Source organism: Natrix helvetica, assembly GCF_964273705.1.
Source record: "Natrix helvetica genome assembly, chromosome: 4".
NCBI lineage: Eukaryota > Metazoa > Chordata > Lepidosauria > Squamata > Natricidae > Natrix > Natrix helvetica.
The window spans coordinates 94,344,507-94,360,252 of NC_138550.1; the positions used below are offsets into that span (position 1 = coordinate 94,344,507).

Sequence of the window (15,746 nt, forward strand, 5' to 3'; positions counted from 1 at the left end):
CTTGTTCATCCTGGCTCAATGCTGGTTTCCTCTTTGAAGGCAACCTGCTTCACAGTTGCCAGATTGGGACACCTGAGAGAAAGTGGTAATTGAAAGCAAATATTTTATACAGCTTTCAAATGACTTCGTCTCTAGTAGCAGGGGAGGCTAGCTGTGGAAGATGGGAGTCCCAAGAGAATGTGTACTCTAGTCTGAAATATCCAAGGATGGGGATTACAGTGGTGGGATTCAATTTCAATACAAGTTCTGTGTGTATGGCTTGGTGGGTGACTTGGTGGGTATGGCAGGGGAAGGAGATTGTAAAATCTCAATTTTCTCCCAATTAGCTGGGACTTGGAAGGCAGAGAATAGGTGGGGCGGGGCCAGCCAGAGGTGGTATTTACCGGTTCTCTGAACGACACAAAATTTCAGCTACCGGTTCTCCAGAAATGGTCAGAACCTGCTGAATACCACCTCTGATTAGAGTGAAGGGATCTCAATAGAAAAGCAGATGTTTCTGATATGAAATGAAGTCTCAGGGCAAAAAATGGAATTCTAGCTTAACTTTTTCCTTGATACATCAGTTCTCTGTGACAAATACACATTCTTCAGAGTCATACAAAATAGCACAAAGGTTTCTTAACTGGTAGTAAGGTATAAGCCTAAATTGACTATTCAAACATTATGTGTGTGTGTGTGTGTGTGCGCGCACATAAACGCGTACCCGTGCGTGCGCACACACACTACACACACACACACACACACACACACACACCTTATTTTTTGGAGTATAGGACGCTCCGAAGTATAAGACGCAGCTAGATTTGGGGGAGGAAAACAAGGGAAAAATATCTGCCTCTCAGCAATTTGCCAAATATACACTGTTTGTAGTGTTATATTTCAGACTATACTTGTACAGATGCTGTTAAAATTGATGTCTCTTCAGATCAAGCATTTATTTTAAAAAGCTTCTTCATTTTGTTAAGTTGTCTAGAATAATAGTAAAGCAGTCTTTAAAAAATAAGTCTAATAATTTGAACATAGTATAGGCATTTATAGTTGTTGACTTACCTCCTTGCAGCAAACAGCCTGATTAGTACAAGAAAAAAAAAACTGCCTCCCAGCAATTTGCCACTGGAGCAAACAGCAAATTTCACTTTCAATTTCCCCCCGAACTTCAGCTGTTTCAGGCTGTAAGGATTGCTATAGTTTAGTGAAGCCTCCGCCCCTGTTTGCTGCGTAAGAGGTAAATTCCTGGGATGCAGAGGCCAAAGGGTTGATGCTGGTGGGTGGGTGGGGCTACATTCAGTGTATAAGACGCATCTAAATTTTCACCTTCTTTTAAGGGAGAAAAAAGGTGCTTCTTATACACTGAAAAATATGGTATATATAAAACATAAATCCTGGGTCTATAGTCTGAAATATACCATTCCATTCCCCTTCCAATGAATATGTTCTCCTCATTACAAGAAATTAATTAGATGTAAAAAGCTATTAAAAAGGATTAGCTTCTAAAGCAGAGTGGTTTCATTATCAAAGACAGGTCTTTTCTCTGAAAAAATGGCAAAAAGGAGTTTCAATGAATATTCCCTGAGAAGGAATATTCTAGAGTCATTACAAAAACGTATGCTGTCAGGGTTCCAAATAGCATCCTCAATAAAATCAGAATCCAAGGCAAGAGGTTCCTCAAAACTCCAATTTATTAGAAGAGCCATGTTGGCACATCTGGAAGAACACAAATCTGAAAATTTCCAGGTTTTCCCCACCCAGTTGAAAGTTCAAGACCCTGCTCCAACACCAGTGGTGGGTTCCGGATCCCGTTGCAACTGGTATGGTGCAACGGGACCGGGCATCCACCACATGAACATACGCAGCACACCCATGCATGCGTACTTACCGCCCGCAATGCTCCAGCTGCTTGGTGGAGTGTTGCGCAGGTGCTGCATGTTTCGACACAGGCGCAGAAGCCCCAAACAGCTCAAATACAGGTAAGGAATGCAGGCGGGTGGGCCCTCTGGAACACCGTACCGGAACAGCACCTGATGCTCCCAGCAGGCACCGGTACGCCCGTACCAGGGCGTATCGGTCGTATCCCACCATTGCCTAACACCCATGAGTCCATCAAAAGGGCCAATCAGTTATTGCCATGAAGATTCCTCCCATCCACATCTGTCCAGGTGCAGGGATGAGACAACCTTGACTTTCTGAGAAGGAATGTTATTTTCACTACACATCTCCCATGCTCTATACAATCCCTCCACCTCCCAGTTTCCCATAGTAGACTATGTTCTAATTTGTGACATGCTTGAGGCCCTATGCCACCATGGCTTCCAAGCCTAACAAATGCCCTGTTTCTCATTGAGTTGTATAATGGTATTTTGTGCCTCTATGATTTATTATATTGTTTGACCACTGTGGAGGGGATGTTGTGGGAGGGGGAAATACTTGGGACACAAACTATTTAGACACTTCTTGAAAATCTTTTCAGAAAAAAAAATATTTTAATGTATAGCAATAGCACTTAGACTTATATACTGCTTTACAGTACTTTACAGCCCTCTCTAAGCGATTTATAGAGTCAGTATATTGCCCCCAACGATCTGGCTCCTCATTATATATGGGAATGGCATATATGGGAAACAGTCATAATGCCTTTTGGCTGAATTCAGGCACTACTTGAATGCCTAAACTCAGTTATAGGAATCTCTTTTTAAAAAAAAAAATTAAGTAGCTCTTTAACATAATTATGCACACTTTCACATTTGTGGTCCCTTTTATAGTGGGAAATCACAGTTAATTTCCTTGCAAGTAATATTTTCCATGTGTTGTGCCGTTTTAACCATTCTTTCAGTGGGGAAGTTGCCATGATAATTATGTAAAGCTCAGTTTTAGTTTGTCTAACTTGGAAGTGACTCTTCCCTTATTCATCATTTGTGTGGATGATACAGCTTGAAACATTTGTAACTTGGATTAATGCATGTTTATTGAGGATACTTTTAATGTTAATTTTCTGCTGAAATGTGGGCTTATAATTAATTTTATTACTGCTATTTTACTATCTATGCCTAGTACTTTTTAAAATTGATTAGTTGACTTTGTTTTCAGATTAATTTGTTTTAAAGTTTACTTATTTCTTTTACACATTTGCTCATATTAAACCTGTAAATTATCTACTGTTCAATCAACAGGGACTCTTAATTAAATAAAATGTGGTAAGGTTCAAAGAGAGGGCTTCAGTTACAAGCGGTTTCCTTTTTATTTATTTTTTAATCTTTTGTGCATTTTATACAAAATGTTGAAGATACCATTTATATCTTGGAGTCTTTATTATTTTAGTTCCAGTCAGCAATTTCAGTTTAAACTGCATAGTGGTTTAATATTTATCAGCTATCATTATAGCCAGTTTACCTGAAATAACAAAATAGCGGAAGGTCAAGTGATAGGAGACAATTAGCTCAGAAGTCTCTGGCTGGCTTTTTTGAAAATGGAATGCTTATATGAAAGAACTGTCTGGGATTAATCCAGGCATGATCTATCCCTTCCCCCATTAGTTAATAGTGTAATTTTGGGGTGGAGGAATACATTCATACAAGCATCCTCTAGATGTCACTGAAGCACTGAAGACTACAGAAAATGTAGACCCAAACAAGGTATACTATAAATTCACTACTAACCACAGTCAGCATTTTGTCAGTTTATTTTTATTTTTTAAAGCCTGTTCTGGCTTTATAATTTATATACTACCAAAACTCTTGTGTCTGTTTGATTGCTTGTAATCTTTGATTAGGTGAAATGACAACCATTTTTGAATCGATATACTTCAAGTGGGCTGACAGAATGTATCCAAATCCAGGGTCCATAACTTCCATGGCATTTGGCAAAATTGTGGCTGCTTCAGTGCTGCCAAATTGGTACACCATTGTGATGCCCATGGTAACTTTCCCTACAAGGAAAGTCAATGGGGAAACTGGCAGGAAGTCAAAAGTCGCCCACCCCTCACTGCTTTTTGGCCCACCCGTGGTCATTCTGTTTGTCTGTTTAAGTAAAGTCTCTAAATTATCAGTGTCAATTAGTGTTAGAAGCTATCTATTAGTTTCAAACCACCTTTATTCTTTAAATGATAACAAATTTTGGGTAAAAAAAAATTTCAGATCAGTCCTGTTTTTATTTTAAATAATGGGAATGTTAATCGGTTTCACAGAACTGTGAAAATCTCTTAGATTTTAGATGTTGAATTTTTATGGGCTGTTACTCTAACACTCTGGCAGAAAGATCAACTTTAGATCCCAATGTTCCTTGCTATGTGCCAGATTAAAAAGGACAATAAAAAAGAAAGAAAAAGAAGGGAAGCTATTTTATTGAACTGTATCAGTGAAAATGCCCAGCCAGATGGATAATTTTGAATAATTAAACGGAACCATATCTGATGAGGATTTCCCCAAATCCCTTCTGTATAGTTGCCAAGGAACATGGGTGTGGAAACATTTGTAATAGTAACAGGAGTTGAATTTGACCCCAAAAAGTCTTAACTGCTAATAGCGATTAAGAAATATCCCAGTAGCAATGGTATGGTTATTGTTATACCAGCTCTACAATAGTTGGATAGAAGAACTTATCAAAACCTATACGTTTAGCTGTGGATAAATGGGCACAGTATACACCAGAACATTCTCATATGGTCCAATTCATATGTGAATTATCAAAAACAATTGTCCTAAAAAAGAATCCCTCTGACTCACTCAGGAATCTGAGACTCCTTATCCCACCTTGCAAACACCCACAACTGCAGATGCTGTCGGATAGTTTTAAAACATGCCACACAAGGTAGCAAAGGGCAGGAATAGAGGCAGCTAGTGCCATGTTTAGTACTGTCTCATTGGCCAACTAGATAAAATATTAGCCATTCTCAAGGAGAAGGTGAAGACATATATGTTAGTGTTGGAAACATGCTTCTTACAGTTGGCATCTGTCTGGAAAGGGCTGTGTTGAAAGTGGGTGACATAATTAGGATGTGATCGATATTGCTTTGAAAAAGATATTTATTGCCTGCCTTGCAAAACCTGCATAGCCACCTGGAGATCAGACGTAGATTCCAAATTGCAATTTATACACACGCACACTCTCACACACACTGTTTCCATGCTTTGCCTATTTTGAGGGCTCTCTCTCTCTCTCTCTCTCTCTCTCTCTCTCTCTCTCTCTCTCTCTCTCTCCTCCCTCCCTCCCTCCCTCCCTCTCTCTCTCTCTCTCTCTCTCTCGGTAACAAAAAAGCCTTATGTGCTTGCTTTGTATGGTTTTATAATGTAATTCAAAATATAGTTGTTGGAAAACCATTTCTGTTGCAATAGATCTAAGATGTGTCAATGTTTTTTTTTAAATTAGGTTTTGTTAAGATAACTTTATAATTGCACATTGATTACATATTCATGTAAAAAAAACCTTCAAAAATGAGAGTTGTCTGGAAAGGCATGCCTCCTCAAATTTGTATTTTTATGGATCCCTAAGATAGACTTCTAGATTAACTGTTTTAAAAGTTAACTGGCTTATTTTATTTCAGTACCAAAATTCATTATCATGCTTTTATCTTCAGTAGGTTGGCATATTCATTATTTCATGCTTTTATTTTCAATAGGTTTGCAGAGAATTCTGCTCATCTTAATTTCATTAGGGAATGTAAATATGTTCTATCATTTATCTAGCTAGCAATGACAGGAGGAAAGAAGATGTAACATTTCACTAAGTATTTCAGATTTAAAATTTTACCTTCATGATGGCCAAATGTTGAATAAGAGTAAAATCTTAAGTACATTTTCATACACAACAGCTTATGCAAGTCAGCACAGACCTTTCCAAGAAATAAACATTATCTAGCAGCAGGGACTGGACTCTGAATTCCTTCTTTAAGGGAACCCCAGACAGTTCAGAGAAGTATATTGCACAATTACAAAATTCAGGTGAAAGAATTTCATAAATGGTGACAGAAAGGGGAAATAATTACAGATGCTGTCAAAGTTCGATTTTGATTGGCAGTCCTGGAAAATCTGTGCTTAGAACAAGGAAATGCAACATTTTACAGAGGAAATATGTTATGAAACCTTGACCTGTTTGCTTGTTTTTCCCATAGGAAAAGTCGTATCTGACTGCAAAGGGAACAAAATCTATAGAAAAGAAAAAAATGCCTGATTCCTCAGGTTAGATATCTTTTTCTTTCTCTGAAAACTAACACAAGTGGTATTGTTTTTGCAGCTTTGTGCCCTAGACAAGGAGAATATGATTTGTCAAATGGAAAAAAGGGGTTTTCACCCCAGGGCATTCTGGGATAAAATTTCTTAACCTTGGCTTTTTGCCCATGGGACTTGTGCCAAGTCTATCCCTCTAGATCAGCTAGTTGTGTTTTTCTTGTGCCAGCATTGCATAACCTCATTCCTGTAACTAGATCAGCCATGTTACTTACCAATATTAAAAGCACTGTGTCCCCTTAATTGTCTGTTGCCATAACTTGTTTGCTAAATCTTAGAGAGGTTGTGTTGCTCACTGCAAACAGAATTTTCGATTTGAGCTACAATAGGGCTTGTTCAGTAGAACAAAGGAATTACAGTTAACACAACTGACAATATACACTTGTTTTATTTTTGAAATGGCCCAAAATATCAGACAAACATCTGAAAAATCTGTTCTCTGAATGGGGACGAACAAATTAACTGTATATTAACTGTAGAGTCCTTTGGAGTGGAGTGATCAATACATTTAAATAAATAAAATAAAATTAATGAATTTAAAGTTCTGAACCCATATAGAGTTTCCTTTCAGAGTTTTTTATGGTTCCAAAAATTTTAAAATAGGAAGGATGAAAAGAATAGTCTTCTGCCTTCTTTTGCAATTAATATAGATACTACACTATACTATACTATACTATACTATACTATACTATACTATACTATACTATACTACCGTGTTTCTCCGAAAATAAGACAGGGTCTTATTTTCTTTTGACCCTCCAAATAAGGGCTTGGCCTTATTTTCGGGAAGGTCTTATTATTTTTCAGGTGCAGGAGGCAGCAAGCCCACCAGCCCCACCCTTTCCATCCCACCACATGCTTGCCTGTGGCCACAGTGACCCAAGTTCTCCTTGAATCCTGGCCTTCGCCTGCCCTGCTTGCTGGCCGCCGAACAGCTGACTGTGCTGCTCTGGCCTCACGGGGGTGGGTGAGCTCTTCCTGGCAGAACACACACACACACACACACACACACACACACACACAAACCCTCCAAGGCAGCCACATCCCTTCACTAACTTGCTTTCCAGCTCTATTCTTTGCTCCACGTGCAGGACAAGAAAAGTAGACTGCGTGCCTATGGTAAAAAAAAAATACCAGAAAATACCTTCCAACTTCTTGCAAAAAAAAAAAAATCTCGCAAACTTGGAAGTAGTCCCACAAACTACTTTTCTTGCCCTGCACATGGCAGTGGAGAATTGAGCAGGAAAGCAGGTTAATGGAGGGATGTGGCTGCCTTGGGAGGGGTGGGGGGTTAGGGATCTCTCTCACACACACCCACACACCATCCTTTCCTTGGGAACTCTGTACAGATGCAGAGAAGGCTTTGGATAGAGCATTTGAGGGATGTGTGTCTGCGCTGAGATGCCAAGGAAAGAACAATTGCCAGGAAAAAGGGGGGTGGATTTTGCCTCTTATCCTGTTCTGTCTGAGCTTCAGAACTGGGTGAGAGGAAGGAATATCTCCCCTCCCCATTTTCAAGCCATTTGCAAAAATGCCCCATTTCGAGCCTGCAATCCTGGAATATGCTGGAGGCTCGAAATGGGGCGTTTTTGCAAATGGCTTGAAAATGTGGAGGGGGATATTCCTGCCTCTCACCCTGTTCTGAAGCTCAGCACAGACTGAAAACAGGATAAGAGACAAACGGTTTTCAAGCCGTTTACAAAAATGCCCCATTCCGATCATTCAATGCTGCAATCCTGGATAATGTGAAGGCTTGGAATGGGGCATTTTTGCAAACTGCTTGAAAATGGGGAGGGGGGATTTTGTCTCTCATCCTGTTCTCAGTCTGTGCTGGCCTTCAGAACAGGGTGAGAGGCAGGAATATCCTCCTCTATATTTCAAGCCATTTGCAAAAACACCTCATTTCATGCCTTCAATGTGAATATGCAGGTGAGAAACGACCTCCTGTAGACATGAAAATCCATACACTTGGGACATCGGAAGAAGCTCTGTGAGGAGACGCTGCTGCTGAGGTGCAGGAAATCTCTCCCTCCCCCCACCCCCGGACTGCAGATCGTCCTTTCGAAGAGGAGTTTCACCAGGACGAAGAGGTGGCTGAAGGCAGCGTTTGTGTCTCTATCCTGGTGAAATTCCTCTTTGAAAGGATGATCTGCGGATGGGGGAAGGATTTCCTGCACATCAGCAGTGACGTCTCCTCGCAGGGCTTCTTCCAATGTCCCAGATGTATTGATTTCCATACCTTCCTTTCCTGTTCCGTGGACGGAATTGCCTGCTGTGACTGCCACCATTAGGTAAAGAGGGCATGAGGCATTTGGGTTGTGTTGCTTGGCCTTCAGTTTCTTTTGCAGCTGCAATTGGCTGCAAAAGCGACTGGTGTTTGCTGGAGGCAGAGGCCTGAGCGACACCTGCAAATCAGTTGTTTTGTGAATGGAGTGGCTCAGCTGATCCAATTAAGGGGATGAGAAGCCCTGAGGTAACCGGGGAAGGACTGCCCCCTGTTCTGGCTAAACCCACCCCTTCACTAGGACTTGTTTTTGGGGGAGGGCTTATATTTTTGCCCACCCTGAAAATCTGGCATGGTCTTATTTTCAGGGAAACACGGTATACTATACTATACTATACTATACTATACTATACTATACTATACTATACTATTACTATTACTATTACTATACTATACTATACTATACTAATAAAGTTTATCTGGGGCGTAACTGTACACTTTAGGTGCAACATGTCTGTTATTGAGTTACATTTTTCTTCCCTGCTTCCCTGTAACATTTGGGTTGGATTCCTATGCTACTTGGAAGTTGTGCTTCATATGTGGAAAATGGATGGAAATGTTTTAAAAGAAGAGCAATGAATAACAGTGGTCAGAATTCTTCAACTAGAAATACCCTTGAGTGAGAAGAATACAATCTTTATAATATATAATATTTAGACTCTTAGTGGTTGACTGCATCACATCATAAACTGGAAAGTCCCTGACTTTCCAGTTTATGGGAAAGAAGTTTCTGCAGTGTGGAAAGGAAAAAGAAGTTTCTGCAGTGTGAATAACTGAATGATGTTGCATAAGTATTCTTTTTACTGAAATCATTGGTATTTCCCCCCCCTTAGTTCTAGATGGATCTGATGAGAAGTCAGAATCACATTCTCATACAGAAAAGGTCCATAAACTCAACAAGGAGAATACAGAGAAGGCAAACCCATTTCTTGTTCAGAGAAACTCCCCCAAATCTCGTGACTCTTCTGAGTCTAAAGAGTCTGCAGAGTGGCATCATAGCAACAGTTGGAAAAGTTCCCTGCAGAAGACCTCAGGAAAGAGTCCAGTGGAAGTGAATGCAAATGAAGCCAACCAAAGTCAAAATAACCCAGATACAGGAGGTGATGATCCAGGACTTGTGAAGAAGCATGATGGATCTCAAGGAAGTCCAAGGAATGCAGGAGAAGATGACAAAAGAAAAGATATTCCCAGGGATGAAAAAGCAGAAGTATCAGAAAAAACATCTCAAAGAAAAAAATCAATCGCAGATGCAGATATCAAGTATGTTTTTAATACCATACTATCTCCCTTTAGATGTATTCTTATAGCATCATGCAATGTTTATTGAACTATAGAAGCTAGATTTGTAACACACACACACACACACACTATCACTTTGGATCAGGGGTGTCAAACTCGCGGCAACATGTTTTCGTCACGTGACATATCGTTACTTTTTTCCCCTTTGCTAAACCGGGGGGGTGGGCATAGCCAGCACGTGACACATGAAGCACGTGGGCCATGAGTTTGGCTCCCCTGCCTTGGATCATTAGATTAAAGATAATCCACACACAAAGATACACTATACAACCTGGAAAGAGATTATTGGGGGGGGGGATGGATATAGTAGCTCTGAAGAAGTATCAGATGGAGAAAGGCAAAAGTCAAAGAGTAACTTATAGAAATATAAATTTAGGTTAAGTATTAAGAGAAATATATGGAATGTGGGGATAGTTTGACAAAGGAATTAATTCCTTAGTGTAATTATAGATACCCCCTCATTAAAAGCTGTGAAGCAGAAACAGGCTAGCCATCTGACTAGAATGTTCTATTTTGAATTCCCTGCATTAAACAAGCCTGGACTATGAAGCCTCTACAAACACTTTTTTTGAAGTATTGGCCTTCTGGTCTTGTCCTTCTGTGTTAAAAAGAATGCAATATCCAACTTACACTTTTTTCTAATTGACTTGAGCAGATGTTGAAATAATTGTTAGCCTAACAATTGTTGACAAGAATACAAAACTTGTTCAACATGTTGTAGGATACTTGGTCCAAATGTTGGTCTTGCATTACTTATAATCCTCTCAAGTCTTGGCTTTTATTGGACAAGGAATTATTATTATTTTGCAATCTCATTGGTATAACCCGGAATCAGAAATACAAAACACGCATAAGAAAACTTCCTGTTGGATTAGGTTGGTTTAGAACTTTTGGACAACAAAGAAAACATTCTTACAGAAATGTTGACACGTTACTAATGAAATTGATAGCAAGACTTAATGTTCCTGCCCATAATGAAACAAGTAATAACAATAATTTGATAGGTGTTGAATTCTAGAGAAGGAAAGAACAACATACCATACTCTAAAATTTTGAAGAGAAATTGAATAGTTCTATTCAACCAAAACCATCTCCCTTAAAAATATTCTGTAAGTTAGATAGAATCCATAATATGTTATGCACATATATAACGAGTTACCCAACATGTTGTAGAAGCTTGTGAGATAATGATAAAATGTCAGCTGTCTGCTCTGTAAGGTTCCCAATTTAGCTGGGAGGGGATTTGTCTCATATACCTACAAGATCTATTCCTGTTCTAATGTTCTGCCATTTCGTTGGCAGTAAAATGGTATACAGGTAGTCCTCAGGTTATGACAGTTATGATTGCCATTGCTAAATGATGTACAATATGATGGCATGTGATCACATCACTTAGCAACCACAATCCTGGCAGTCCTGATTGTCATTGCCAGGAAATAGACAGCTTCAAATAAGAAGCCCAGAAGAGCCATAGGGGAGTTGTGGAGGTTGGGGCATGTCTTGGGAGGCCCAGCGCAGGTCGCACAAAAGCACATAAAACTGGGGAAAGGGGATATAAACTTATTTGCCACCCAAAATTGCTTCAATAGTGACATGGGCAGCATATACATTGAATATATAAATGCAATAAATAAATGCAAGAAGGCAGGCAATGAGCAATGCAGGGTCACGGGAGTATAAGGAAGCTTGGGGGGGGGGGGGGGACTTACCAGAGTCACTCGTGACCTTCCCTGCTGCCTTTCCCATTTTATTGTGGGAAGCCATCACAGATGGGAATCACATGAGATGAGACGTTGCATCGGTTGTAAGTGCAAGCCAGTCACCAAACCTGCCAGGGCTGGTGATAAATACCACTTATTCAGTGCTGTCATAACTTCAAGCAGTTGCCAAACAAGTGATTGTTAACTGAAGACCACTTGTACCAAGTCCCCACATAAATGAGGCTTTATGCTCAGTTATTCATGTCCTGGTTACCTCCTGTATAGATTACTGTAATGTGCTCTAAATGAAGCTGCCCTTGAAGAACATTTGAAAGCTTCAATAGTGCAAATGCAGCAGCAAAGGTAATTATGTGCACAGATAGGTCTGCACATGTTATACCGCTACTCTGCACACTGCCTCAGCTACCACGTTACTTCCAGGTTCAATTAAAGGTGTTGGATAACCTATAAAGTCCCATATGACACGAGGTCAGGCTATTTGAGGGACTGACTCCGCCCAATTACATTTACTTGTCCAACAGAAGAGGCAGGATATGGATTCCATCTACGAGGGAATGCCAGCTAATGGAAGCAAGAGTGGAGCTTTCCTTTCACTGCACCCACCCTACAGAAATCATTCCCCCAGAGGTCAGGCTGGTTGCAATCTTGCTGGCCTTCCAAAAAAATCTGAAAACATTTATCATCTGGCCTGCGAATGGTAACCACTGTAATGGTGTTGCAAAGCTCATAAAACTGTTATTGGTAACCTAAATCGTCTATTTTCTCCTCTGGGTTGTATTGTGTAGTTTAATTATTTTAATTAAACAATTGCAGGAATTTCTTTTTAGTTCTCTGATACTGTTCGTGTTTTAATCTTGTAAGCCACTGAGAATCAACTATGTGAGATGGGCAGCTCTATAAACTGAATATAAAAATAAAAAATAAAATAAAAAGTAAAGTAAAGTAAAAAAGTAAAGTGAAATATGTATTCATTTATAAACCATGAACTCTTAAAAAAATGCTTCTTATCATTTGGGCTGTTTATATTTATCCATAACTCTTCCAAAGATGACACTAGAATAATCTACATCTTCTCATCTAGGCGTAAAGAAACTGAAAAAGTTTCATTCCTTTTGAAAGATGAGCAAACCAGCAGCAGCAAGCGTCGTGTGAACAAGGAAAGTTTTCTCAAAGATGTCAACAAAAAGAGCAGAGTGTATGTAGTGAAGGCCAGCTGTGGACTTAAACCAAAAGAAGCAGCTAAGCCAAAAACAACAGAATTTGCCTTACCTGGGAAAACAGTCGCATCTAAATCAACAGCTGCCAACAAGAACAAAATGAAGCCAGAAGCTTCAAAAGGGGATAATTTTATAATTGGTACAACTTAGCTTTTAAAATATATAAAATAATGTACTAATTGCAAGCAAAAAGAATGCATTTGTATTTCATTCTCTACATTCCTCTGTTAACAGAAGAATTAACATTTGGATTGTTAGCTATACCAGCTGAAAATCCCATCTGAGAATGAGAAGTGCAATGTGTTCTTTTGCCTATTATTGTTATTAACCTTTTTATTGATTTATTTGATTGCCAGATTATAAGGTTTGTGCTTTGCTAGATGCACAGAAATAGAAGCAAGTTGTTTTAATATTAAATTAAATTTTCCTTAAATGTGCCACCAAGTTGTTTCAGCTCCTATTGACAACACAGATAGATTTTCTCCATAACAATTTATTCCTATTCTTACATGTCTCCCAAAGATGCGCCCTTCACTGTATTTTCCAGCTTATTGTTTGTCCTCTTAGTTTCCTTCCATCTTTTCCATCTTAAAGCCTTTTCCAGAGAGCTGGGCCTTCACGTAATGAGTCTGAAGTAGGATAATTTGAAGCTGGTCATTTGTCCCTCGATTGAGAGCTCTGGATTGATTTGTTTGATGATCCATTGATTTCTTCTCTTGGCTGTCCACAGTATTCTCAGGCGTCTTCTCCAAAAGTTCAAAAATGTCAATATTTTTCCTATCATGCTTCTTTAAAGTCCAACTTTCACTTCCATGCAGTGTCAAGGGAATAAGATGGCTTTCACAGTTGCCATCATTGTAGTTATAGGGGCCTGATGGCATTCCAATTTGTTTTCCAAGACCTTCAGGGCTGCTACAGTGCTTTCTAAACTCTTTTAAGTTTCTTCCTGATATTTTTGTCTTCCTAGGCTTTGGCTTCTCTGTTCTTGGTAATTTCCAGAGTTTGCTTTCATCTCTTCATACACACACACACACATACACACACACACACACAAATTGTGTCACAACCCCTGGTATGCCCAAATATGGGAGGGAGCATACTGCTTCCCTTTTCCGTCTTTCGGCTCACCCTAGGAGCCATCCAGGCAGAAAGCCTTTTTTTAAATGTTGCCTGAAAAATGTTTATGTTGCCAGAAAAATGGCTTTCTTTCTGGATGGCTCCTAGGGTGAGCTGAAAGACAGAAAAGGGAAGCAGTATACTCCCTCCCATATTTGGCCATACCAGGGGTTGTGAGACAATACATACCTATTTCCCTGGCTTAGCTGATAAAGGAGGAGAGCCTGTGGCTTAATGGCTAATACAACTGTCTAATATGTAATATAGCCCATGTTCAATTCCCAGTAAGGGTATGGCTAGCTGATGAGAGCTAAATAGCTTGAAATAGATCTATACTAGTCTCCCTTTATTTATTTATCAGCACAAATGCAATGTATGTATGTATGTATGTATGTATGTATGTATGTATATGCATTTTCTTTTCACATTCAACTTTAACCATTTCTTTAAGTTCATTTGTAATTCCTCTGAGTCTTTAATCATTGAAGCTCAGTACGTCAGCATGATTTCTGATATTCTCCTTGAAGAGGGTGGATATATGTTCAAGATCATATTGGAAAATTATTGGTTTTCTTTGTCTGTTTTAGCTTAATTTGTAACTGTGTGGCTTTGGGCAGTCACTCTCTCTCAGCCTGAATCACCCCAGATTTTGGGGGGAAATAGAAAAGAGCAGTAATTAGGTATATTTACTGCCTTATTTATAAAGTAATAAAGGCAAGATAGAGATTAAATAAATAAATAAATTAGCAGATGACCAGCTCATGATTTGTTCCACAGTCAGTACCTTAGCTCCTCTGCTTCCTTTTGGCAATAATATTGTCAATTTGATTTCTATATACCAGTGACGTGCGGTGAGGTTTATGGCTGGTGAGGCTGGTGACGTCATCAAACCGCGTGGTTGCTCTGATCGCACGGGCGCAGCCCGATCGGAGAAGGAAGGAGGGGAATGGGATCACATGTGCAGGAGGCTCCTCAGTGCCAGCCTCAGATCAGCGCAAGCCACGGTCCCCTTCCCCTGCACACATGGTCCCATTCCCCTCCTTCCTGAGCCAACATGAAGGGGACCGCGGCTGCACTGATCTGAGGCTGGTGCTGAGGGCCCTCCTGCACACGTGGTCCCATTCCCCTTGCAAGGATCCCGGGCTCGCCCAATGCAAAAAATGGCGAGATTGGAGCACTTGGGGCTGCTGATGTCCAGGGAGGCTAAATCAAGCCCCGTGCCTCTCCTAGCCACTTTCGCAGCTTCCCGGAGTAATTTTTTTTTTGTTTTCATGATGAGAGAGGTGAGGCTCTGCCTCCCCTGCCTCCCCTGACTGCACGTCACTGCTATATACTTCATCTGGTGATATGATATCCATGTATAGAGGCATGATTTTGATTTTTCAACACAGTATGAGCTATGAAGATTTCATTGGAGCCTTGGAGATTGGAGCATAAACTTAAAAGGTTGTCATATTAAGGGATTGCCCATGAAGTCTAATTGATACCATCATTGATTACATTGAAACGAAGTACAATTCTTACTATGCTCTTCCTAATTATAAAAGCAAAGCTGTTTCTTCTTGTTTTTCATGTCCTTAAGAATAAAAAGTATGGTTTTCTGACTGAAAGTGTCCAATCCATTTTGACTTCCTGATGCCTAAGATATCAATTTATAGTTGTTTCATTTCATCTTTCCCATGTTCGTGCTGCTTGGATACAATGAAGGTTAGAATAGAATAGAATAGAATAGAATAGAATAGAATAGAATAGAATAGAATAGAATAGAATAGAATAGAATAGAATAACAGAGTTGGAAGGGACCTTGGAGATCTTCTAGTCCAACCCCCTGCTTAGGCAGGAAACCCTACACCACTTCAGACAAATGGTTATCCAACATCTTCTTAAAAAC

General features: G+C 39.7%; 1 protein-coding gene across 1 annotated transcript in view; it reads left to right on the top strand.

Moving 5' to 3' along the window:
- The window catches only part of MYLK4 (myosin light chain kinase family member 4), a 118,816-nt gene that overhangs the window by 78,771 nt on the left and 24,299 nt on the right, over window positions 1–15,746 (top strand). The window contains exons 3-5 of the mRNA XM_081951858.1: window positions 6,104–6,170; window positions 9,336–9,762; window positions 12,604–12,878. Of these exons, the coding sequence (XP_081807984.1) occupies window positions 6,104–6,170; window positions 9,336–9,762; window positions 12,604–12,878 (769 nt within the window). The remainder of the gene's footprint in view (window positions 1–6,103; window positions 6,171–9,335; window positions 9,763–12,603; window positions 12,879–15,746) is intronic.